This window comes from Vombatus ursinus, unplaced genomic scaffold (genome assembly GCF_900497805.2).
Source record: "Vombatus ursinus unplaced genomic scaffold, bare-nosed wombat genome assembly UNPS02014794.1, whole genome shotgun sequence".
Lineage (NCBI taxonomy): Eukaryota > Metazoa > Chordata > Mammalia > Diprotodontia > Vombatidae > Vombatus > Vombatus ursinus.
Window position 1 is genome coordinate 16,167,268 of NW_020954572.1, and position 26,302 is coordinate 16,193,569.

Sequence of the window (26,302 nt, forward strand, 5' to 3'; positions counted from 1 at the left end):
CATCCAGAGAAAGAACTATGGAGTCTGAATGCAGATGGAAGCATACTATTTGCTCGCCTTTTCCTTTGTTGTTTTGTTTTATTGCTTCATTCTCGTGGTTCCTCCCATTAGTTCTAATTCTTCTTTACATCATGACTAATGAGAAAATATGCTTAATATGAATGTATAAGTAGACCCTATATCAGATTGTATGCCATCTTGGGTGGTAGAGGGTGAGGAGGAGAGGGAGGGAAAGAAAATTTAAAACTCAAAATCTTATGGAAGTGAATGTTGAAAACTAAAAATAAATAAATCAATTATTTTAAAAAAAGAGATGAGCTTAACCCCTGTTTTGGGGGGAAGTGCTGAAAGATATTAGTCCTACCATACTACCTCTATAGAGATGACTATCAGATGTAAATATTTAGCCCTAGTCTCATTCTTCACCTGCAGTCCTACATTATCAACTTCCAATTGGATATTTCATCAAATTGGATATCCCATAAGCAATTCAAACTCAGCAAATCCAAAACAGAACACATTATCTCTCCCCTAAAAACTCACCTGCTTCCAAAATTCCCAGTCTCTATCAAGGCACCACCATTCTTCTAGTCCCCTAGGTTCACAATCTTGGTGTCATCCTGAATTCCTTATTCTCACTCACCCCCAAATATCCAATCAGTTGTTAATTAAATCCTATCATTTCTATTTCCACAACAATTCTTGAATCTACATTCTTCTTTCTACTTACAGTTACCACCCCAAATCAGGCCCTTATTACCTCTCATCTAACCTATTACAATAGCCTCCTAATTGATCTCTCTGCCTCTCGTATCCCTCAACTCCAATCCATCCACCACCACCCCCAGCAGCCAAAATGATTTTGCTAAAGCACTGTTCAAACAACATCACCACTACCCTCCTTTCTCAATAAACCCCAATGGCTCTCTATTACTTTTAGAATCAAATATAAACTCTTCTTTGGGGCATTTAAAACTCTTCAAAATCTGACGCCATCCTACCTTCCTAAACTTGGGATACGTTACTCTTGTTCATACTCTCTACAATCCAAAAAAACTATACTTCCTGTTCCTCCTCACACAACACTGTCTCCAATCTCTCTATCTTTGCACCAGCTGTCCTCCATGTCAGAGGGAGAGAGAGAGAGAGAGAGAGAGAGAGAGAGAGAGATTCCCTCCCTATCTTAGCCTCTTGAATCCCTGTTCTCCTTCAAGACTCAGCTCAAGCCGTATGAGACCTTTCCTGGTCCCTTTAGCAACTAATGTCTTCCTTCCCTAGGATAATATGTACCTGTTGTGTGTGTATACATATATACATATATATATATATATGCATATATGTGCGTGTGTGTGTGTGTATGTCCAAAAAGAGGTCACAAAGAGTCGGATATGACTGAAAAATGGCTTAACAACAACAATACATATATATATATAGAGAGAGAGAGAGAGAGAGAGAGAGAAAGAGCTAGGAAGGGGTCAATAAAAGACTCTAAGAACTTGCACAGGCCCAGTATACCAATGTGATTTAATGTGCTTCATTAAAACATCGACAGGGATAGACTTTGAAAGTGATGAGATAGGAACGCTCACCATTTCAACAGTTTTGTGATTAGACGTGGTCTGAAAACAATGTACATCTCAGTCTGGCAATTTGATCACTTATCTAAGAATCGGCCTCACCTAAAACCCATAAAAATTCTGAAAATCTATGGTTAACTTGGTGATCTGTGACTTGCTTTGTTAAAATAAATTACGTAAGACTGGTGTTGAATATTCATAATGGAGAAAAACAGCAGTGTGGTGTTTCATTCCCACCATTATGATAATGGTCTTCTGCTAACAATATCCACACTGGTACACATGCGTCATGAAGTAAGGATTGGGCTCTTTCATTTAGGTAGGCAAGCCAATAAGGTGGCTTTTTCAAAAGGGTTCAAGTTATTTATAGGATTAAGCTTTAAGCCCTTCATTCTGCTTTGGGTTGAAGGCAGTGGTTTGGGATTAAAAACCCTCCATTGGAGGAGACTGGTCAGGAATGTAGGTCTTCAATCATCTCTAATCTCTACCCAAATGTAGACACTTGCGCAAAAAGGCTGGGCCCCTCCAGTAGCCCCTGTTAAAAAAAAAAAAAAAAAAGACAGAGAAAGGATGTGTGATTAATAACAAAACCATTGAGATGCCGAAAAAAGAAATTACAGATCAATGGGAGACACTTAACATAGTCCGGTGACTAGAATGCTACTCAAGGTATAGAGTCCAATACTCAAATTTGAATTCATTCCCTGAGACAGACTTACTGCACTCTCTCTCAGTGCCTCATTTTCTCCACCTCTCAAGCAGTCAACCTGATCTGCCTAATATGGTAATATTGAGTAGGACCTGAAAGGTATATGGTGCTATATAAATATAAGCCCTCGATATTAATATTGTGATTTAGCCAAAAGATCCTCTCTGTTAGAGTGGGGAAAGATAGTGTGAGGGACATGAAGCAGCTGACTTGGGATACCCCTCCTAATCTACAAGAGAGAGGGCCATTCTTGGAGTCAGGAAGGCCTGCCTTGACAGTTACTAGCTGTGTGACCCTGGGAAAGTCCCTTACCTTCTCAAAGACTAAGCTTCTTCATCTGTAAAATGGGGATAATAATACCTTCACAGGGTTATTATGAGATAGCATATGTAAAGTGTTGTGTAAAATTCACCCACTTTCATGAGAAAGAGGACCATTTCCCTGGAAGTATTTCTCTTGAGCTCAATGAGGTTACAAGAATATACTAGAAGAATATCACAACTTTGTATGTGATTGAAATAATACTTACTTTAGCATTCCATTCCAATAAAGAAAAGGCATCATATCAGCTTTCATAAGGTACATCAAGAGTCGTTCTTTACTCTGGTCAAAGGGGAAGGTTTCTAGAGGCTGAGCGCTGTAGTCAAATTCAGCAAGTATCACTTTGTTGTAGTTTGTAACAAGTGGACAAGATGTATACCCATTATACTGAAACAGAGAATCAGAAAAAGAGAGTAACACATAGAGTTCTCTCAAGCAGAGTAGACTTTTAAAGTCTTTAAAGAGGTTTGGTGGAGTTTTTTAAGTAATTAAGATGATCATGGTTCAAAATGGGGGTAACAACTCCAGGTAAGCTAAGAAGGATTTTCATGTACTCTGGGCTAAGTAACTCTTACAACAACATGGTACCTTGTTGACCGGTTTTTGATTCTTCATTACCAGGGAAATTGTGTGGTCAAGTACTCCAGACTGAGCGGCTACAGGAGAAAAATGAACAGTCAGGATAGTACTATTCATTTTATTTCATCCGTTTGTAAATTAATTTCATTGTAAACAAGTTAGGTCGGGAGCAGGAGATGTGCCCCTCCCACCACGTCAAAGGTCACATATATCCTCATGTTCACAAACCCCCTCATCTTTCCTATTCTTTCCATTTCTGGATTCCAAAAAATCTCTAGCTACTGGTGGAGGCAAGTTCATAGTCATCCATTTCAACACACACACACACACACACACACACACACACACACACACAGATGTTTTAGAGTCAGCTGTATTGGCTCATGAGAGCTAAATTTTCAGCATGAGCATTTATTTATACATCAGGAATTGATAAATGCTACAAATCAAGGCCTGATTTATTGCTTTGTTGATTTTCTAGGCTTAAGAAAGTGATGGAGAAAAATGTTAATGATGTATACTAAACTTAAAAGCATGTCATGCATATTTTCCCCCAGACAGCTGGGTGTTAAACATTTACAGAACACCTCCACCTCACCTCTCTTCTCTGGTAGGAAACAAATCAACCTGCTCTTTCTAGAAGGAGGAGTTAATTGGATTGTCAATTTCAAACAACAGAAAATAAAAGGAGAGATTCAAGCTGCATCTCTTCACCCCCAATTCGTCATTCTTTTAGTGGATATCAGTAGCAGTTTTTTTGGAGAGAATGCCAACGTGTATTTAACTTGGACATCTGTAATTTACCTCTTTGAAATAAACCCTCCTAGGTATCATTATGAAGCAGTTAGGTGGCCAAGTGGATAGAGTGCTAGGCCTGGAGTCAGGAAGACTCCTCTTCCTGAGTTCAAATCCAGCCTCAGATCCCTACTAGCTGTGTGCCCTGGGCAAGTCACTTAACCATGTTTGTGTCAGTTTCCTCATTTGGAAAAAGAGCTGGAGAAATAAATGGCAAACTACTACAGTATCTTTACCAAAAAAACCCCAAATGGGGTCATGAAGAGTTGGACATGACTGAAAGGATTAAACTATAACAACAAGATGTCATTATATTTCTGTTCTAGGAGAGAGCAAGGCTGTGCAAAGTCCTACTTTGCTCTATTTCACTTAAATACAATTCACACGCAAGTCAAGACAACACCCTCGTGATGTCATTGGCCCTTTTTTGAAAACAAAAGAAGAGTAACTTTAGGACAAAATATAAATGAAGGAAGGGAACATTTATTACATGCTATGTGTCAGGCATTGTTCTAAGGTCCGAGTGTACAAATACAAAAGTAGGACAGTCCCTGACCACAAGAAGCTTCATTCTAGTAGGAGGAGGTAACACCTATAGGGAAGTAGTCGCCAGACAGGGAAATTTGGTTCTGGAAGTCACAAGGATGGTGAGCAGAGCCACAGGGAAGTTGACTGGTCCACTCAGTAGCAATGATTTTTTCCCCCATGTTAAGGTCATCAGGTTTATCAAATTAGAATAAAAGGGTGTAAGGGGGAACACTCCATTATTTCTGCAGAAGTTTTCAATGAAAGTAACATAATATGATCTCATAGGCATGCATATGGAGATGCGCTATGGTGCTGGACTTGGGGTCAAAAGAAAACTAAATTTTAATCCTCCCTTGAGTACTTACTAGTTTGTTTTACTGTTAAGTCCTTTAACCTCTGCAATACTCGGTTTTTTTTTTAATTTATTAAATGGTGATAAAATTACCAGAAGTGCTTACATTCAAGCACTTTGCAAAAAAATTAAAAAGTGCTATACAAATTTCAGTTAATATTATTGGAGCATATTATTCCTGACCACATCACCAACATTAGTGGCGTAGTACCACAAAAGACAACCTAAAAGAGGCAGTGCGGTATAGGGGAGACAGAAAATCTATTTGGAGTCAAGAGGACCAGGGCTGGATCCCAACTCGGCAATTCACCACTTCTGGGACCTAAGATAACCCTTTTAACCGCTCTAAGACTCAGTTTCCTCATCTGAAGCACAGGGCCTAGTACATAGTAGGCACTTAATAAATATTTACTGACTGATGCTAGATTCTTTAGTCAGTGCAAAAGCATTTATTAAACACTTACTATTGTTTCAGGAAATTTCATATAGTAAATTCTTAAGTAGTCTGTTTGTGATTTTGGAAGAAATAATCCTACGTAGATCCCAGACTTTTTTTTTTTTTGGCTAGGCAATGGGGTTAAGTGACTTGCCCAGGGTCACACAGCCAGTAAGTGTTACTGTATCTGAGGCCGGATTTGAACTCATGTCCTCCTGAATCCAGGGCCAATGCTCTATCCATCGTGCCACCTAGCTGCCCCAAATGAAGGGGTGTTTTGGGGGGTTTTGGGGGTTTGTTTGGTTTTTTTTTGGCTAGGCATTGGGGTTAAGTGACTTGCCCAGGGTCACACAGCTAGTAAGTATCAAGTGTCTGAGGCTGGGTTTGAACTCAGGTCTTCCTGACTCCCAGGGCTGGTGCTCTATCCACAGCGCCACCTAGCTGCCCCTAAGATCCCAGATTTAGAGCCAGAAAGGACCTCACAGGCCTTCTAGTTCAACCCCCTCATTTTACAAATGAGAAAACTGAGGCCCAGAGATGTTAAGTGACATGACCAAGGTGGCACAGTAAATCAGAAGCAGAGATGGACCCAGACTCATTGTTTTCTCTTTAGAACAGGGGAAGAGGAGGGGAGACAGAGACAGAGACAGAGACAGACAGACAGGCAGACAGACAGAAAAGGAGATTCCATTAATAGACTTAGGTTGCCTGACTTGTGTCTACACTATGTGAAGAGAGCATGAGGAAGGCTCTAAGCCTCAGGTATGTTGGATGGACCCCGGTAGGTGAACATATGAAAGAAGACACAGACAAGAGTTGACCAAGAAGGGCATCCATGAATGGGCTACAACCTGCATCACTGGAAGGAAATCCAAACTGATGAGCTAATAATAATAATTTTTGTTGTTCAGTCTTTTCAGTAGTGTCCTACACTTCATGATCCCATTTGGAGTTTTCTTGGCAAAGATACTAGAGTGGTTTGCCATTTCCTTCTCCAGCTCATTTTACAGATAAGGAAATTTAGGCAAACAGAGGTTAAGAGACTTGCCCAGGGTCATGCAGCTAGGAAGTGTCTGAGGCTGGATTTGAACTCAGGTCTTTCTGATTCCAGGTCTAGCTCTCTGTCCACTATGCCACCATCTGCCCACAGATCCATTGGAGTATGAAGAGACATGGCAAGTGTTTGTCATTAGTTATCATAGCAACTTTTTGGCCTAACTTTGAATTAGAAAAACAATGGCAGTTTTTTAATCCTACCTACTGCAGCAGCTGTCTTTGATGTGGGAAGGTTAGTACAGTCTCCAATTCCGAAAACATTCGGGTATTTCTTGTGCTGCAGAGTTTCTTTGTCCAAATCTACCCAGCCAGCAACATCTGCAACAGGACTGCCCCTGACTACGTCTGGTGGCCCCATGGGTGGAGTGACATGAAGCATCTCATACTAGAGGAAAAGAAGGAGAAGGTAAAATAAACTTGTGATTCCTTACTCTTTCTCCAGTCTTCTTGCTGGGGCCCCATCACCCTGACAAGTCCATTAGGCTCATGCCAATATCAGGCACCTAACAAGTCTTCATGCTCTAGAAACTTGCCTGCTCTCCTGGCCTGACGTCGGCTCCCTACCCTCAAGTCTCTCCCCACTCCAGCCTATCCTATATACTATTATTGTTTTTACCTGGACCCAGCGGTGCAAAGCTCTAACCTGCCAAGGCCAGGGAAAACAAGCTCTGAATTGCTAGTGTAGGGCCAGAGAATTGAAGAACAGATTACAGAACCAGGACAGGGCACAGAGCATATGGGGGGATGTGCTGCACTCCATCAAGCCTGAGAGAAAGATCAATAGCCCCCAGTTGGGGTCAGTTCTGACCACCCAAAAGCAAGTTGAGACAATGTATGAAAAATGTTAAACAAGAGAGGGTATGAATCAGTGGTGAAGGAGGGACTTTGCCATGGGGAAGTAAGCGTCTCTGACATCTGCAACAATTAGCATTGTTCTGGGAGCAACGCATAACGGGAAAAGCATCTGGAGTAAGCCCTAGAGGATGCAGAAAGAATTTAGAGGGGAGAGACTAGAACGGATACCTTGGAAACTTTGATTTCATGAAGAATACAGAGAGAAGAGAGAGAATAGATAATTATAGAAATCATGAATCAGACATTGAGGATCTAGAGTAAACAGAAAAGATGGATAATGAAGAGAATTAGAAAAATCCTTTTTGGAAAGGGGCACAAAAAGGCCTAGGCCCTATGTCACTCCAAAGACTTCCTTGATATCATACATGCCCCTAGTCTATTAAAGGGCTGCTTAATAGACTTTCTCTGGATAAGAGACTGACGTAAGTCCTACAGGGTTCTATCCTGGGCCTCTTTCTCTTCCCTGTCTACATTATTTCCCTTGTTGATCTCCTCAGTTCCCGTGGATTCAATGATCATCTCTATGCTGATGATTCTCAGATCTGCTTATCCACCCCTAACCTCTCTTCTGACCCCTAGTCTTGTATCTCCAACTGCCTATTAGACATCTCCAACAAGATGCCCAGGAGACATCTTAAACTCAGCATGTGCAAAACTGAACTCATTGTCTTTTGCCCCAAACTCTTCCTTCTTCCTAACTTCTCTATAACTGTCTAGAGTATTACCATTATCCCAGTCACTCCACTCCTCATTCTCTCTCTCACCATGTCCAATCTGTTGCCAGGGTCATCAATTTTACCTTTAAAACATCCCACTCCTCTCCTCTGACACTGTCACCACTCTGGTGCAGGCCTTGATACCTGGACCATCGCAAAAGCCTATTTATTGGTCATCCTACCATAAGTCTCTCCCCATTCCAGTCCATCCTCCACTCAACTGTCAAATAGATCTTCCTAAAGCATAGCTCTGACCATGTCACCTCCCTACTCAAAACTCCAGTGGCTTCCTATCAACTCCAGGACCAAATATAAAATCTGTTTGGCATTCAAAGACATTCCTAATCTGCTCTCCCCTTCCCCCATTAATTAAATTACCTCATTAGATCCTCACATGCCCCTAAGAGGTAGATGCTATTGTCACCCATATTTTATAGATGAGGAAACAGGCTAATGGAGGTTTAGCAACTTACTCAAAGTCACACAGCTAGTAAGTGTCTAAGGCAGGATATGAATTCAGGTCTTTTTTAACTCCAGGTCCAGCCGTAGAGGAGACTACCTGAGCCTCTCAAGAGTGAAACGGGGTACTCACTGACATCACTTTGGTCGATCCAGGACTGTCCAAGTCCTCAAACACTGCCTCGTTTTTTTCTGGCCGAACTTCAATAAGGTTTTGCCGGAAGTTCACATGGAGGTCCCTAGCCTTGATAATTTCTTCCAGGGCATCTGCATACTTTTTAACCCCAAAAACAACTCCCAGGGCAGTGTTGAAAATTATATTGGCATTAGCTCGCTTTCCTGTCTGAGAAAAAAAATAGCAGAGGAGGGAGCATGTGGGACCAGTAAATACCAAGAATGAACTGACTTCTCCTTCTTCTTCTCTTTGAAGAAGAGTCTAGTTTTCTCAGAAGATTTCAGTCCCTGCCACTGTTACCTTTGTACTTTGACAAGTATGATAACCTTCTACTGTCATCTTACTCTCTGTCAACAACATGGTGGCCAAGTGAGAACATGGGATGGGGGTCAAAGGTGAGGACACTAGAATTGAAGGTTTAAACTGGAAATGCCCAGTGCTAGGGGATGATAAACCACTAGCACAGGCTAGAAATAAAAACAGCATAAGGTGTTAACACAAAGGAATACAAATTTGGAATTATCTTTGTCATACATCCCAAAGGAGATGGTATTTATTCTCTCCCAAATCCCAAAGTGGGTAGAGGAACTATAGGCTATTTGGAATTCCAAAATCAACCCAAGCCTAGTTAAAGGCCTCACAATGACATACACCACCAGCTCCTTTCTAAAATCTTAAGCCATACTTTACGCCCATAACAAAAAGGATGAGAACAGATAATAATAAATAATAGTATTAACTATCATTTATACATGCCTTAAGGTTTACAAAGCACTTTACATATACTAATCCATTCAGTCCTCACAACAACCCTGGGAGGTAGGTATTAACATCCCAATTTTACAGATAAGAAAACTAAATGACTTGTCCAGGATCACATAGCTAGCTAATGTCTGATGTAGGATTAGAACTCAGGTCTTCCTGATTCCAAGTTCCATACTCTGTCTACTGTGCTAAGCAGCCACTTAGTTAGCAAGTACCATGCTCACAATTGCAGATATGCTTTTGTCCATAGACCAGCCTTATATATGGCAAAGTCTGTGATTATCTATGCCTTTAAGAAGAATTGATAATTACCTGAAATTCAATTCTATGCAATCTATTTCTTTGTATTAACCATTGCCCTCTCTCAGATCTCTTTTAAAATATAAATGCCACAGTAAAATTGATATATTTTTAAAAAATAGAGATCCATGGTATATTCGCAATTCCATACATGATTATCTTTTACTTTCTTTAGTATATGGAAATATTAAAGTTCATAATTTTTTAATTCATAATTTTTAAATAAAATACAAATGCCTCCTGGAGGGACAACATATGAAGTCCATAGTCTTGATGGTAAGTTACGTGAATGCATATTTTTCCCTTTAGAATAACTCTTCCTCATTATAGTGAGCTCAAAGTCCCTCCTTGCTAGGTAGTGACAAATTAGAGTTGAGTGCAGATATTAAACACCCTCTGAAAGTTTAAAAGGCTCCTGGGCCCTACTAAAATTCCACAGATCAAATTAAAGAACAGGAGGGTTCTTCCCAATCAGAGAAGGATCACTTTTATCACTTACACACACATACACACACATACACACACACACACACACATCCTGGATTCCCCGGGATATTATTGCCGCCACCCGCAATCATTTTGTTGTTTATTTTTAATAGATTTTGCATTCACTTCTCTGTATATATATTGTTTCCCCTCCACCCAGTAGAACATAATCCGCTTGAGAACAGAGACAGTTCTTCATGATCCCAAATGCCTGGTACATTGTCTTTAATAAATGTTTCCTGATGTTGTTAAATACTGGGGAATGCAAATGTCATTAAGACACAGTCCCTGGTCTCAAGGAGTTTACAATCCAGGAGACTCTGCAGCAAGGACTGAGCCTTCTTAGAAGTGTTAGGGGAGAGAGAGAGAGAAATAGTACACTGGCAGTCTGAACTTAAGTGCTACAAGCCATTCTACTCTCAGTTTTGGAAATGAAACGTACCTTCCTCATGTAAGCTTCTGACAAATACATGATCTTCTGTGGCGCCCCTGCGCACTTAACCGGAGTGTTTGGTAAAGTGAAGATGGCATTGCCCTCCTTGAAATCCTGCAGTGCCTTCCATGTTTTCTCCACAGTTCCAGCAGAATAATTAGACCCTATTTTAGGATAACTAAAACCTTCAGGCAAACCTTTGACCTGAAACAAATTAGACAAGGAAGGTAAAAAAACACTATGTTTTTGAGACAAGAGTGCTCTCAAGTTTAAGCGTACATACCACACCATATCAGCTTCAGATAAACTGAGACTAGGGAAAAACCTTAATTTAGAAATGCCCAGGTCACCCACTGCATCCTGGGCCATCGCCAGTTGTCTTGACTTTTGTCCTGCCACAATGACTCTGGAAGAGAGAGTGAGGCTGATGACTTTTGCACAGCGCTGCCTCACTTAAATTCAATTCATGTGCAAGTCAAGACATCACCTTTGTGACACAGTTCTCCTCTTTGAGAATGAAGGATAAACAACAACAAATAATTTTAAGATTGCATTTCTTCTTCATTTCCAATGAATCAATAAATAAAAAGACATACACTGATGTTCATTATGTGTGGTATCCCTGTACTAAGTGCTAGGGATACGAACATAAATAGAAAGCGAGAGTCTTTGCCCAAAACACCTCTAATGGAGTGACGGTCAGGGAAGGATGATCTGACCTAGGAAGTCACAGAGGTGAGGAGTGGACCAGCAGGCACCATCCAAGGACATACCCTCTTCTCGGAGGCTATGAGAGTGTTAATTTGATTACATTTCTCAAAGCAAGAAGGGGAAAACTGGATGAGAATTACATGCATGAAGGGTGGGGAGAAAATGGCCTGGGAGAAGATGAGGACAACATGGGTGTGGTTTCTGGGAGTTCAGGAAAAAAGCAGTGGCAGCAGGTCAGTATTGTTATGTCCATTTTATGGAAGGGTAGGAAAGTAAGAGAGTTCCTAAAACCTGGCAGTGTCATGCTGAGTGTAAGTGGAAGACCAGAGTTCAATAAGTTTAATCCTAGATTATCTGAGCCTGAAAAGTTACGTTACCTCGGAATGAGTCAAATTCTTTATCAAAACACAAGGATCTGGCAAGAAACTATCTGGGCTGCTCGTTTTGATAAAATAAAATCAGTTGCTTCCTTGCAAGTAGTACACAGATACACCGACTTGATGGGAAGTCATGTGGATATCTGTTTTTTCCATTTAGAATAGCTCTGCGTCATCATAGTGAGTTCAAGCCCCTCCTTGACAGGCAGTGACAAATCAGAGCTGAACACCTATATTAGATACTCTCTAACTTAAAATGTAACAAAAATAAATTAAATTAATGTAATTTTTTTAAATTACCAAAAAATAAAAATAAAATTTTGTTCAAATGTGATAAAGAAAGATCCTAGTACTCATAACATTAAGGAATAGGAGGTGCAGGAGGCAAGAAAAAAAAATCATTCATCTATTCTTTGCATCAGTAAGACCTCTATTAGAATACCAGGTAAGAATCTAGTCAGCCTACATTTTAAGAAGGATGTGTAGAAATAAGAGGTTTAAAGATGAATGACAAAGATGATTTAAAGGGTATAAAAACTGTCTTTGTTCCATGAGCAAAAGTAAAGGGATAGAAAATGTTTGTTCTAGAGAAGAGAATCACAGATTCAGAGCCAAATTCCTCTGGCTCCAAATTCAGCATTCTTTCTTTCATACCACACAGCCTCTAAGGCTAAGGGGGAGTTGATTACTTCAAGTTTAAAAAGCATTTTTAGGAAGGAAGAAAGGAAACAAGTATTTATGAAGTATCTACTATATACCAGGCACTATGTTAAGCAATTTACAAATATCTCCTTTGATCGTTAAAATCCTGAAAGATAGGTGCTATTATTCTCTCTATTTTACAGTTGAGGAAACTGAGGCAGACCCGAAGTTACTTGTTCCAGGATCATACATCTACAAAGTGTCTGAGGCTGGATTTGAATGCAGGTCTTCCTACCTCAGGCCCAGTGCTCTAACCACTGTGCCCTGTGTGCCACCTATCTGCCTATGAAGAGGGTACTGAGCAATTATTCACATTAGAGTGGAAGAGGGAAATGGATTTACATTAAAACAGGAGATATTTCAATTGCATATAAGGAAGACCTTTTCTTGACTGTCAGAGAAATTAAAGAGAACAGTGGCCTAAGGAAGACTAGGGAGCATACATTCTTAAAAGATATTTAAGAAAACAGATAACTATCCTTGACTGGATTTTACATTCATCCAACTGATGTCAAGAGTCTAAACCAAATAACTGCTCTACGTCCTTTCCAGCTCTATAATTCTTTTGTTGTTGTTTTGTCTTTTTTCAGTTATGTCTGCATGATCCCATTTGGGGTTTTCTTGGCAAAGATACTGGAGTGTTTTGCCATTTCCTTCTCCAGCTCGTTTTACAGATGAGGAAACTGAGGCAAACAGGGTTAAGTGAACTTCCCCAGGATACACAGCCAGTAAGTGTCTGAGGCTGAATTTGAACTGTTAAAAATGAGTCTTTCTGACTCCAGGTCCAGCATTCTATCCACTGTGCCATCCTTTATTTTATCATAAGATTTAAAGCTAGGAGGGGCATTAGTGCTCATTTATCCCATCTTTTCATTTTACAGATGAGGAAATTGAGTCCCTGAGACTTACCTTCAGTCATACAAATAGGAATTAGCAGAACTAGGATCTGAAAGCAAATCTGGTTTCTCTACCTATGAATCCTCCACAGCAAATGCTAAACAAATAAGATTTTCATGGCTGTCTTTTTGCAAACACCATAGGCATTTTTATAATGAGATAACCAAATGCCCCATAAGATAATGTTTCTTGTTGCCTTTGGATACACAATCAAACCAATTCTGCCAACTCCTTTATCTAGCTCTCCCTTCTTCCATTTAAAGGAAAATTCTTTCTGCCTTCTGGTTTAATTTATAATCAGAACGTCAAGATTAACACAATTCAATTTCTCCAGTAGGATATCCATTGGTGGGTGTTTGGAGAAAGATCAAAACACCTCACCGAAAGCTAAATCAATGGTTATAGACAGGCTAAAGTCTGTGACAGTCTTAGCATCAGTGTTCTGCTCTCTTTTTTGCCTCTCTGCCACCATCACCAAAGAAACAGGAAGCAACCACACAGGACTGAGGGCTGCTTTGTATTTTTCTCTGTTGCATGGATTGCCACAGCCAAAGGCTTCATTCCAAAAAAAAAAAAAAAATCATTCCCAAGGAGCCAGCCTCCTAACAATGAGCATCTATGTACTTCTAGGTTCATCTTCATAAAGCAAACATAATCAGCTGCCAGAACTGTACGTGAAGTCTTTCCAACATTTGAAATTTTACATAGTTCCCCATTGGTATCCTGTAAGAACTTGATGCTGAATCCTTTAGAAGACTTGTTTGGCATTTTGTGATGTATTGGTTCTCTTGCTGGTGACAATTTAGAGCCCATTAGGCAGCAGTCCATTAAGTACTCAGGGTCACAGTAATTATACTGTCAAATCTCACTGCCAAACTATGATACAAATCAGTGAGATAACAGCTTGGGTGTACCCACAATCTCTTTCTCCTCTTTGGTTAGAGGAAAACAATGTTAGTGATTACAAGCTGATGTTTAGTCAATCTAATGAGCAGTAAGACTGCTACTAATATTTCTAATTGGGGGGGATACAGCTAGGTGGCACAATGGATAGAGCATTGATCCTGGAGTCAGGAGGACCTGAGTTCAAATCCAGCCTCAGACACTTGACATTTACTAGCTATATGACCCTGGGCAAGTCATTTAAACACAATTGCCTCACACACAAATATATATGTGTATGTGTGTATATGTATATATGTGTATATATATATGTATATACACACACACATATATGAGAAATGCTGTATATGTGTATATATGTATATGTATCTTTGTGTGTGTGTATATATATATATTTCTAGTCCTATGTCACCAAGCACATCTAATAAATAACTTTTAATTTGCATTTATAACACTACCCTAGCCATTAAACAAATGAAAAAAAAAATCAATATCCATAGTCCAGCAAAACAAATTCCTACATTGACCATGCCTGAAAATACATGCCTCTCTCTGCAGCCCTTGAGTTCATCACCTCATTGGAAGGAGAGGAGCAGTGTGCTTTATCTTCAGTCCTCTGAACTGGTTTATCATGGCACCCATCAGAGTTCTCAAATCTTTTAAAGTTGTTTTTCTCTACAATGTTTCTGTCATTGTACAAATTGTCCTACTTTTACTCACTTCATTCTGCCTTAGTTCATACAAATCTTCCCAGTTTTTTCTAGAAGTGTGCCAGGCACATTTCCAGTTGTTCTAGAAATATATATGTATAGGTGTGTGTATATATATATATATATATATATACACATATGTGTGTGTGTGTGTGTATGCTTTGTGTGTGTGAGTATATATGTGTATATATGTATGTGTATATGTTTGTATGTATGTGTGTATATGTATACATATTTTGTATGTATGAATATACACATACATATATACCTATGTGTGCATACATGTATATGTGTGTATCCTTTTTTTTCCTATTTTTAAAAATTTTTAATAAATATGAACTAAAACATGTACCTCCTTGTACACTGTACAACAAATAGAGAGGTCAACCCATATATTCAGGTCAATAACCCCAGGCTGAATGTTCAGGTATAAATATAACTGTAATTAGTTTCTCCCTATCTTTGAAGAATTTTTCTCCCTCTTTATCTTATTTCCAAAGATGGCAAGTGGGTCTGTATTGATATGACACTTCTTTTTCAGGATTAGATCACTAATGCCTCTAGGCAAGGCTGGGAGCCTTGAGAGACCCAATCTTACAGCAGAACCCACAACCAAAGAGAGTTTTTCAGAGAAAACTTTCTCCCAAAGAAATTGCACCCAATACCATTCTCCAATAGCTATTCTTGGGGAGTCTGGCTTTGCTCAGTGTTAGAATGTAAACTCCACCCTTGGGCAGTTTGCTTGAGAAAAATGATCCCTATTCCAGAGTTATAAACCCATTTAAACAAACCTCCCCTCTGATTCATAGCTACTCTGAAAATTCAGAGACTGTATCCTGGGATCTTGGGGCCAACCAAGCACTGGAAAGGCAAACAATGAGAATCATTTTATAGTATAGTAGCAACCATACTCTTTAGATGTCATCTGTGAACTCCAAGAAATAAAACCTTTGGATTGTCCATATCCCTGCAGTTTTTCCTGAGTAATCACAATGGGGCTGTGTAATACAATTATTGGTACAGCAGGTTCCCAAGAAGCTCCTTGGAAGTAACATTGTTTCCCAGAATCACAGGATCTGGAACTTCAGGCTGGAAGGGAACTGAGAAGCCATCTAATCCAACCTACACCTAAAAAGAATCCTTTCAACAACATACTTGGCAGGGCAGCTAGGCGGCGCAGTGGATAGAGCACCAGCCCGGAAGTCAGGACGACCTGAGTTCAAATCCAACCTCAGACTAAACACTTGATACTTACTACCTGTGTGACCGTGGGCAAGTCACTTAACCCCAACTACCAAAAAAAAAACAAAAAAAAAACAAAAAAAAACCATACTTGGCAAGTGCTCACCTAGCCTCTGCTTTAAGGATTGTAGTAAGGGGGTTCAAAGCTCCTACACCTCCTGAGGGAGCCCGTTCCATTCTTAGATTTCTCTAGTGGCTACTCATCTTTTTTCATAAAAAAATTTCACCCCTTGTTCCTCATTCTGTCATCTGGGACCCATCTGAAAGAGCCTAATCTGTTGTTGACAATAACCATTCAAATACCATCCTCCTAAGTCTTCTCAACTGATCCTCCTATGGCAGGGAGACAAGACCCTTCACTGGCCTGGCTACTCTCCTCTGGACACTACAGAACTTACTGAATTAATGTTTTGTTTTGCTTTGTCTAGAGATGTGGTTTCTTTAAGCATAGAGAAAGTCTTGGTGTGGCCTTCTCTCCCTTAGTGCATATCAGCAAGATTAGCAGCAGCTCACCTGTAACTTAAAGTCCTAGAGAGTTGCCTGGTGCACTGAGAGGCTATGAAGCATTCCCAGAGGTACCCAGCTCTCAGAGGCAGGACTTCAATCCAGATCATTACTCCTATATCCTTCTATAACACAATTCCTTTCTTACCAATATCTGTCCCAAAATGTATTTTACTTTATTTATTATATCAGGAAAGAATAAACTTAAATTTCATAATATTTGTGTCTGGCATAGGATCATAGATTTAGAGCTTAGAGGTCTAAAAAATCCAATCACCTCATTTTATAGATAAGGAAATTGAGCCCACAAGAAATGGTGGGAACAAGAGCCTGAGAACATGACCTATGGCATCACGATTATTGTAAATGGTGAAATAGATCCAATGGGAAAACTTATAGGTGACCATGGACCATCTCTTGGCACTAAGTCTTCTTGGTTCTGTTTCTATATAATATCTTGCCTGGCCTAAGTGTGGTGCAGGGGTCTGCCACTGTCCTGCCACTGCCCAGGACAGGTTTTGTGAATAAGCTCCCCCAGTAAAACTTACTTACTACCAAGACAGCATGGGCGTCTCCTTCTCTGGTATCTCAACATCCTCTTGGTACCTTTCTAATGACATGGGAACATCCTTCTAGAGTATCTGCATTGATACAGTGAATTGCCCAAGGTCACACAGTTAGTAAGGGACAGAATTAGTAACTGAACTTAGATTTTCTGATTCCAAATCTAGGATTCTTTCTACTATAACTCAAAAGCAACCCTTCAACGTACCCCTAGCCTCTTAGTTCATTTTAAAGAGAAATTTAATTAACTACTTCCGTAGGGATTATGTTTCCTGAGTAATAGTTTTGTTTTCAAAAAAAAATTAATCTCCAGGTACCCTAACTAGGCAAAAACTAGATCCCACTTCCATTTAGGGAAATGTTTGTTATGGTCTACACCTCTTGAATCCAATATCTGAAGAAAAATTTCATCTATAATGAGATTATTCCATTCCACACAAAGAACCATTTCTTTTAAATTTGAAAGGACTGTTTTGCAAGAAGTGCTATTATAAAAAGGATGTATTCAATTTCTGGCTAAGTTTAAAAGTTAGAACATGTATGTTTTCATTGACAAAATTTCAGGATGACTCATTTCAACTGGGGGAAAAAAAATCTGGATATTATCAATTATAGTTAGATTGGAATTTCTGAAAACCTTGCCTGGGACAGAACACCAAAATACAAGACTGGACTTCAGCATAAATGACTCCCAGTAACAGAGAAATCATTAAGACATACCTTCTCAAATTCCAGCTTGATTCCAAGAGCAATGATGAGATATTTATAAGCAATCTATAACACAAAAAAGATGGTATTTTAGACAGAGTAGAACTTCAGCACGAAATAGATCAGACAACACCCATGGAATTAGGTTACACTTTCCCATTTGATAGGTTGGACTCCATTATCCCAGGAGACAAATTGCTCTCTGCAGAGTTCTGAGAAAGAGAGAAAGAGAGAAAGAGAGGAAGAGAGAGAGAGAGAGAGAGTGAGAGAGAGAGAGAGTCTATATATAGGTGATCTCAGAGTTGGGTCATCATAGTTGGAGAATCCCACAGGTGAATTAAGTAACAAGATATCTGATCTTATTTAATAATGTTTGGGTGATGGGTAACATTCCATAACATAAATATGTGCACTGTAATTGTATCCCTTTTCCATTGGGAATAAAAAATTCATCTTAACTATGTTGGTGGAAATGTGGGTTTGGGGGATGTTAATTTTATATTGACCCAGACTGACAGAAACAGAACAAAAGGACACTGACATGTCAAGAAGTATAAACAAGGAGAATGTAACCAAGAAGAAATGGATAAGTAAAGAACCTACTAGAAAAGGGAGGGTTTGAAGAAAGTTGAGAAAATAGCTAGAAAGAAAGAGAACAGTTAGTTTAAAAAAAAAAACAACTATAAACATGAGTTGGGAGAAGAAAAAGAACAAGCATATTGAATAAATCAAAATTGAAAGTTGAAGAATCAAAGAATTGACAGTTGCTGTGGGAAGTCTAGGTTAGACAATAGTTAGAGAGATTCTGGTCTAGGGACACAAATAACTACACTATTTTCCAAAGTGATTGAGATGAATGCAGTTTCAACTTGAAAATGGAGGCTTGTTAAGAGCAGTCCATTAGAAACAACTTGCTTTTAGGATCGCAAGAGATAGCTAGTAGACAAAGATGGAGCCAGATGGATCTGCAAACATGTAGAAAGGGCACTGGACTTGGAGTCAAGACCTGGGGTCTTGCCTATGCCATCAAAATCTGGAAAATGCAACAGGGGGTGTTAGTTTTAAACTATCTGTATCTTTAAAGTGTTCATATATGCAACATGAACACCATCTTTGGATGAGGGCACCCAATTCTGGGAGGCCCAGACACAATGTTCCTAAAGCTATCTTAGCCACCTCACTTTGTAAAGAGATGGCTCTTTCCTTTACCCTCTTTCTTCTTGGAGTGTGGGATGGGAAATGTTGATACTTTAAGGATCTAGTATTCATATTAATGAAATGGGGAGACTGACCATTTACTCTTATTATCATTCCTGTCCTCTATTCACTACCACCATACCAGATCACCAGGCACCTGTGTACACACACACACACATACACACTTCACTAGAGAAATCGTCTCTCTTTTTTTTTCAATGGCAGTAAACATTCCATAAACTTAATTGTGTATCTAATTCTATGTAAAGCACTGTGCTACATACCAGGATGATACAAAATACATATGGTACATACTTTCTACTCTCCTAGAGATTACTAATTTCTATTAGGGAAATAAAGAAATACAGATAATGATATCACATAAGATTACATGATAAATGCATTTAAGAACCAAGGTGAGATCCAAGGGGGATGTCATCCCTGACAAAGGAGAATCTGGGAAGACTTCTTGGAGGAAATGACATTTGAATTGGGCTTTAAAGAATAGATAAGATTAAACAGTCAAAGAGGGAGAAGAAACACCTTCCAAGCATAGAGAATCATATGAACAAAGGTGTGGAGAAAGGAAAGCACAGGGAACGTTTGGAAGACAGAGAGGGTATCCAGTGTATAAAGAGGAATAGTATGATCTGAGCCTGGAAAAGTAGGATAATGCCAGATCATGGAGGGTTTTTGATTACCAGGCAAAAGAGTCTGAACTTTATCCAGTAGGCAAGAGGGAGCCATTTCAGGTTGTTGAGCAGGAGAGTAATGTGACCAGACCTATGAAAGAAAGATTATCCTGGGAACACAAAAGCAAGCTAGGCAGAAAGGCCTTGAAGGGATCAGTTACCTTTTTCCCATTATCGATGCGGATGCAGTTGTCATCTGGATCCAGCTCTCTCACTACAGATTTGATCCATTCTACTCCTGATGGAATAACACTTGCTGTGGGACGGCTGGATGATGACAGTTTTTTGGCACCAGCACCCACCAGTGTCCACAGGGGCTGGTAAAAATGTTTCTATAAGAAACAAAACATTTAAGAATTCCTCTCAGTAGGGCTGCTCTAGAGGGGTAGGAGAAAGGAGAACCCTTGCACTAATTACTAAACTTTGGAATGGGTCACAAGGGAAAGTTCTTGGAGGTTTGGTCCTACAGGGCTATTGATTCCTGAAAGACAGGCACACTTCCAACCATAGAATCACAACAGAAAATCCACAAGTGGTTCCAAGACAGCAATATTTCAAGAGCTCTGTGATTTTATCGAAATGAATATTCTCTCCTCTGTGGATCTCAGACCCGTCATCACTTTACAGATAACTTGATGAACTACTGTGGTCCCAAAAATATCCATCCCCTGGTGATTAACTTTCTGGTAAAAGAGACTTTTCAAATTTGGCTAGGATTTTTCTTAGTAGACATCCTATCATCACGTCCATATTTTAGACAATCTGGTAGGATGGAAAGGACTCTGGTCCCGGAAGTAGAAAACCTAAATTCAAGTACTAGTTCTGTTGTTTGCTAGCTGTGTGACCTTAGGTAGTTCATTTCACCAGTCTGTGCCTCAATTTATTTATCAGCAAAACTGTGAAGTCATTCTTGATGATCTCTGAGGTCCCTCTAAATAATACAATTTAACTGTTCTAAATCTTATGATTCATTCATTGATAGGTCACCTATCAATGGGGTAGGTAGGGCTACCTACCTAGCCCAACCCAATCATTTTACGGATGAGGCAGCTGAAGCCCAGAAAGGGCAAGGGACAAGATCACACATGTTGTAAGGAGCAGAGCTTCCTATCAAACATAGATCTTCTGTCTCTGAACTCTTTCCCCTACCCTATACTGCCTGCCTCTTCTCTAAGGTCCCTTTCAGCTCTAACTTCCTATAGGTTTATGAACTTTTCTAGCTTGGTGACCCCTACTAAAGTTTACCTTCTGCTAGTGCAGCCTGGAAGAATCCATTTACCTCCATGCCATTATGGAGAATTAGAATTGGGCTCTATCTATCAGGTCCCCTGATGACAAAACTCATTTCAGTGACTATGAATGACAACTGGCTGAAATCTCATTGAGTAATATAGGGATAGGGATGGGGATTTCATTAGTATGGGGAACTCTAGAATGAGGAGACTTCCCTACCAATGCAGGACAGCACCTTCTCAACGATTTACAGTTTTAAAGAATTGCATGGAGCCAATCTGTGTCATATGTGAGACTTGAACTCAGGTTTTCCTGGCCTCAATGTCAGCTCTTTATCTAGTGTGCCAAGCTGCCTCTACTTTATATGATCCCTCTTCCCCACCTCCTCTTCCCCTCTTCCCCCCACCTTTCTCAACCCTTCTTTCTCTCTGTCTGACTCTCTCTCCCTCTCTCTCTCTCTCCCATCTATCTATCAATTCATCTCTTATTCATTATAATTTTAAACTATATTAGTAATACATATCAAGATAATACATTTATATAGTGCCTTTTTGGGGGGTCCAGACTTGTGATTTTATTGTTGTAGGAAACTCTGATGAAGAAACTGCCCCCATCAATGTGCATCCAGACCTACTAGTTTTAGAGAGCTGTCTGGGCCACTGAGAGGTTAAGTAATTTTTCCAGATGAACTACAAAGGTTGAATTTTAGACCCAGGCTTTCTCTCTTTCCACACTGTACCATGCTACCTATAAGTGCTTTGAGGTTTACAAACTATGCATTATATATAAGGCAGGCATATATATTTTAATATAAGAATATTATTAGACTTCATTGCCTATCCGCCTAAAATCCCTGAATGGATAAATCTGAAAGGCAACTACTCTAGGGGCAGCTACTCTGAATACAAACTGGTCTGGAAAACTGGCAGGCATTCAGATAAAGGATGAAACAACCTAGTTTAATGTGCACTTTGGGAATTTCAATCCACTCACAGGATTTAGAATTGGAAGAGACATTAAAAGGCATCTAGTCCAACCCTTCCATTTTACAGATGAGGAAACTGAGGTTCAGAGAGTTAAAGTCACTTACTCATTTCAAAAATGTTCCAAGAATTTAGGTCTTCATGGCTTCAAGACAAAGTCTCTCTATATACTACCCATCACACTACCAGGGGATATTCAGACTACCTTTTATACAGAGTTGTTACAAGAAAAGTACTTTAAGAAAGGAGGAAACGATTCCAAGAGACACAGTCCAAATCAGGATTCTTCAGACTTTCAGAGGTCCCATGGGCCTTAGAACCAGCCAAGGACCATAATTAATGCCATGGGGTAGCTATGAACTCTGTGGAGCATCTTTATTGCTAATAAATATCCCAGGATATTCTCATAGACCCCAAAACTATTCCAAAGGTTTAGTTGCTTAGCTCCTGACAATAAAAAATTGTTGAAAAGTTCCCCACTCCTCCTAATATCAAGAAACTAGCTAGTTTGTGAGCCAGTAGTCCCCAAGGTACATTTTGTAATTATTTCCTAAGATCATTGTGGCTAACAGTGGACAGAAGCAGTGGCTGTGAAATTGATGAATCTGCTGCCTGCACTTATGGGAAGCAATAGGTTTCTTATTTCAAGCTCAGTTTCGCACGAACAATAGTTCAGTCACCAACAATAGGCATATGGGCATGAGCAAAGAGAACCAAGAAATGGGAGGTTGGCCAGGAGCCAAGCATCAGAAGGGATTGGCTTCCGGCTATTCTGAGCCCCAAATAATGTGATTCAAACATCGAATACCTACTCTATGCAGAACATTGTTCCAGGGAAAATACGAACTTAGATAAACACCATAGTCCCGGTTCATGTAGTTTACAGTTTAAAAAGTTCCTTAAAGATCCCCTGATGCTTCATAGCCAACTATCAAAGCAAATCTCTGGAATCTCATTGCTCTCTCCAGTTAATGGTGGCCCTGCATCACCCAAATTTCTGGTCTCATTATGGAGTGAAGGTCAAAAAGGAGACCTACAACACTTCAGACGTACATGTTCTATTGTCATTCACTTTGAAAGGAAAACAATGAAAACATATTTAAAGGAAAATACGAGAAAACTTCTCATTTGCTCTTTTTGGGTCACAGGTACTTACCAACCAGTGAATCCTAAATAGCACAAATTGATTTCAGGAAAATGTCTTGACAAGGAATATTTATTTCCTAGCCACCTCACCTGCTCTCTCCAGTCAACAACAGAGATAAGAGTGGGAAATTTTGTTCTTGTCTTCAATCCACCCCTCTTATCATCTTCCCTCATCTTCCAAATAGTTTGCCTCAGATAGTTCCTACTATTATTCAGAAATAAAAAATTTTGCACCCAGAACTCCTAAAAAAGTTTAATTGGGAACATTTCACTAAAATTCTTAGAAATTCTTAACCTGCATTTATATTTCTATTTGATCTTACCTTCTAATATTTATCAAATTTCTTTATTTCATTCCTTTTTCTCTTTGTGGCAGTGAAATGTAGTGAACTAAGCTCTGGAAATAGAGCCAAGAAGACCTGAATTCAAAACCTGCCTCAGATGCTTGCTTAGCTGTATGACCCTGGGGAAGTCAATTATCATCTCTCAGCATCAGTTTCCTCACCTATTTCACAGAGTTGATGAGAGGACCAAATGAGATAACACACGTAAGTACTTCGTAAGCCTTAAAATGCTATATAAATGTTAGTGGTTAGTAATGAGATTACATGCATAAAGTACTTGTAAATGTTAAGGCACTATGGAAATGCTATTATTATTGCTGTTGCTATTGCTGTTGTTGTTATTATTACTCCATCTTCTTTATTAAAACTATACCCACTCTTTCAAACCCATTTGAGGCAATCTGGTCAAATGCCTTTCCCCACATTGAGGAAAGAGTTGCTGAAAAAAAAAAGCCAAAGTCATCCATATGCACAAGCCCTAGCCACCAAAAAAATCATATCAATCCAGGTCTACATTCTCATGATTTATTTCTGATAGACATGTTCATAGTCACATAGGATTCTTTAATCCTATTTTGGTATATCTCTTTAAAAGTTTCTGATTTTTCAGGTTCATTCTGTTCTAATACATGCACATATGTATACATATATGTACATAGATATATACATACATATATGTGTGTGCATATATATAATGGAAGTACTCTTTATTTAGTGTTTTAAGTTCAGAATTTTTATTTAAAAAAAAAGTCTGAGTAATCTTATGCTGGTGTAAATGTAGCATACCCAGAGCCTAATTTAGCAATTTTTGTGTCTAGGTCAGGTGGCATAAAATTGAAACAAGGAAAACAACAAGAGATGCTGCCCTTGAGTCACATGGGGGTTGGGAGAGCATGGAGGTGGAGAGCTCAGGATTCTACAAAAGGCACTTCTGGGGAAGTCACTGCCACTGGAAGTTGGGAGATCTGAGGCAAGGCAAAATTCACATGGAGTGCAGCAGCTAGAAAAGAGAGCATGCCATCTGCAGCCTCCTATTTTAACTAATTATTTCTGTAAATAGGTGCTAAATTCAGTCCTTTCTACATTGCTGAAGAACTTTTAAATACTGTCAGAGGTCACAAAAATTCCAGCACCCCAAGGCAGAGCCCTGGTTGCTAGACATGTATCAGGAGGTGGGAAAGAAAGGAAAGAAATAAGCATTTCTTAAGCACCAACCATGTGCCAGACATCGTGCTAAATGCTTTAAAAACATTATCTTCTTTGATCCTCACAACAACCTTGGGAGGTAGGCACTAGGAAACAAGGTGGAGAAGTGAAGGAGCTGTCCAGCTGCTGGTTGGCTCTCCCTTGGACTGCGGCATATCCCAGAATCAGAACAAATGAGACCGAGGTGGCTTTGTCACAAGCTTCCCCATGACCTTTGTTTTTATGTAAGAATAATAATAATACCTGCCATTTACATAGCCCTTTAAAGTCTGCAAAGCTCTTTATAAATTATCTCACTTAATTCTCGCCACAACCCTATGAGTAAGTGCTATTAGCATCCCCATCTTGGTGTTGTTCAGTCATTTCAGTCATGTCTGACTCTTCATGAGCCCATCTGGGGTTTTCTTGGCAAAGATATTGGAGAGGTTTGCCAGTTCCTTCTCCAGTTCATTTTACAGATGAGGAAACTGAGGCAAACAGGATTAAGTGATTTGCCCAGGATCATACAGCTAGTAAGTATCTGAGGCCAGATTGGAACTCATGAAGATGAGTCTTCCTGACTTCAGGCCTAGTACTCTACCTGAGGCTGAGAGAGGTTAAATGATTTTTCCAAGGTCACACAGATAATAAGCACCTGAGTCAGCATTCAAACTCAGATCTTCCTGACTCTAAGTCCAGTATTTTTATTGATTATGCTACCTAACTGCCTGATATCAATATGAAATTTCTTAAGTTACATGGGAGCATGAGTCGGTAGCATCTCTCTCCCTTGAATCAAAAAAATCACTGTTACATTCATCTAAACCAGGGGGGAAAAGCTGCAGCCTCAAGGCCACAAGTGGCCTCAAAGTCACAGGTTCTCCACTCCAATCTAAACTTTTCCATATGCTTCCCCATAGGATCATGGACCTAGAACTGTAAAGGAACATTAAGTATATCTTCCTCATTATAAAGATTATTAAGCAATCTTCTGTTCTCTGCTCTTTCCCATACTTCTTAAGGCTGTCTTTGCACAACTACCAGAGGCAGCTAGGGAGGGCAGTGGATAGAGCACTGGGCCTGAAGTCAGAAACACTCAAGTTCAGGTATAAACAGGTTGGGGGGCAACTAGGTGGCACAGTGGATAGAGTGCTAGGCCTGGAGTCAGGAAAACTCATCTTCCTGAGTTCAAATCCAGCCTCAGACACAAGTCACTTAATCCTGTTTGCCTCAGTTTCCTCATCTGTAAAATGAGTTGGAGAAGGAAATGGCAAATCATTTCACTATCTTTGTCAGGAAAACCCCAAATGGGGCCACAAAGAGTCAGACGGACTAAGCAACAACATGGATGTTTTGAATACAGATCTCATTACATTTTCTTTCCCTCCCAAAATCACCTATCTTCCCAATTTCCCTGTTTCTGTTGAGGGTACCACCATCCTTCCAGTTACTTAAACTCACAACCTCAGTGTAAACTTCAACTCCTTGGGGGCAGCTAGGCAGTACAGTGGATAGAGCACCCACCCTGGAGTCAGGAGGACCTGAATTCAAGTCCAGCCTCAGACACTTGACATTTACTAGTTGTGTGACCCTGGGCAAGTCACTTAACCTCTTTTTCCCTCAGTTGCCTCATTGCTTAGCCAAAAAAAAAATTTTTTTTGA

The 26,302-nt window shown here is 39.7% G+C and overlaps 1 protein-coding gene across 4 annotated transcripts in view; it reads right to left on the minus strand.

Annotated features, from left to right (window-relative positions):
• Positions 1-1,505: 1,505 nt before the first annotated feature.
• Positions 1,506-26,302, minus strand: part of SQOR (sulfide quinone oxidoreductase) — a 58,710-nt gene continuing 33,913 nt past the window's right edge. For all 4 annotated transcript variants that reach the window (XM_027870035.1, XM_027870034.1, XM_027870036.1 and 1 more), the window contains 8 exons: positions 19,911-20,081; positions 17,873-17,926; positions 10,552-10,746; positions 8,517-8,726; positions 6,555-6,738; positions 3,196-3,263; positions 2,816-2,994; positions 1,506-2,112 (listed from right to left, as the gene is read on the minus strand). In XM_027870035.1, coding sequence (XP_027725836.1) covers positions 2,055-2,112; positions 2,816-2,994; positions 3,196-3,263; positions 6,555-6,738; positions 8,517-8,726; positions 10,552-10,746; positions 17,873-17,926; positions 19,911-20,081 — 1,119 coding nt within the window. In that variant the 3' untranslated portion in view covers positions 1,506-2,054. The remainder of the gene's footprint in view (positions 2,113-2,815; positions 2,995-3,195; positions 3,264-6,554; positions 6,739-8,516; positions 8,727-10,551; positions 10,747-17,872; positions 17,927-19,910; positions 20,082-26,302) is intronic.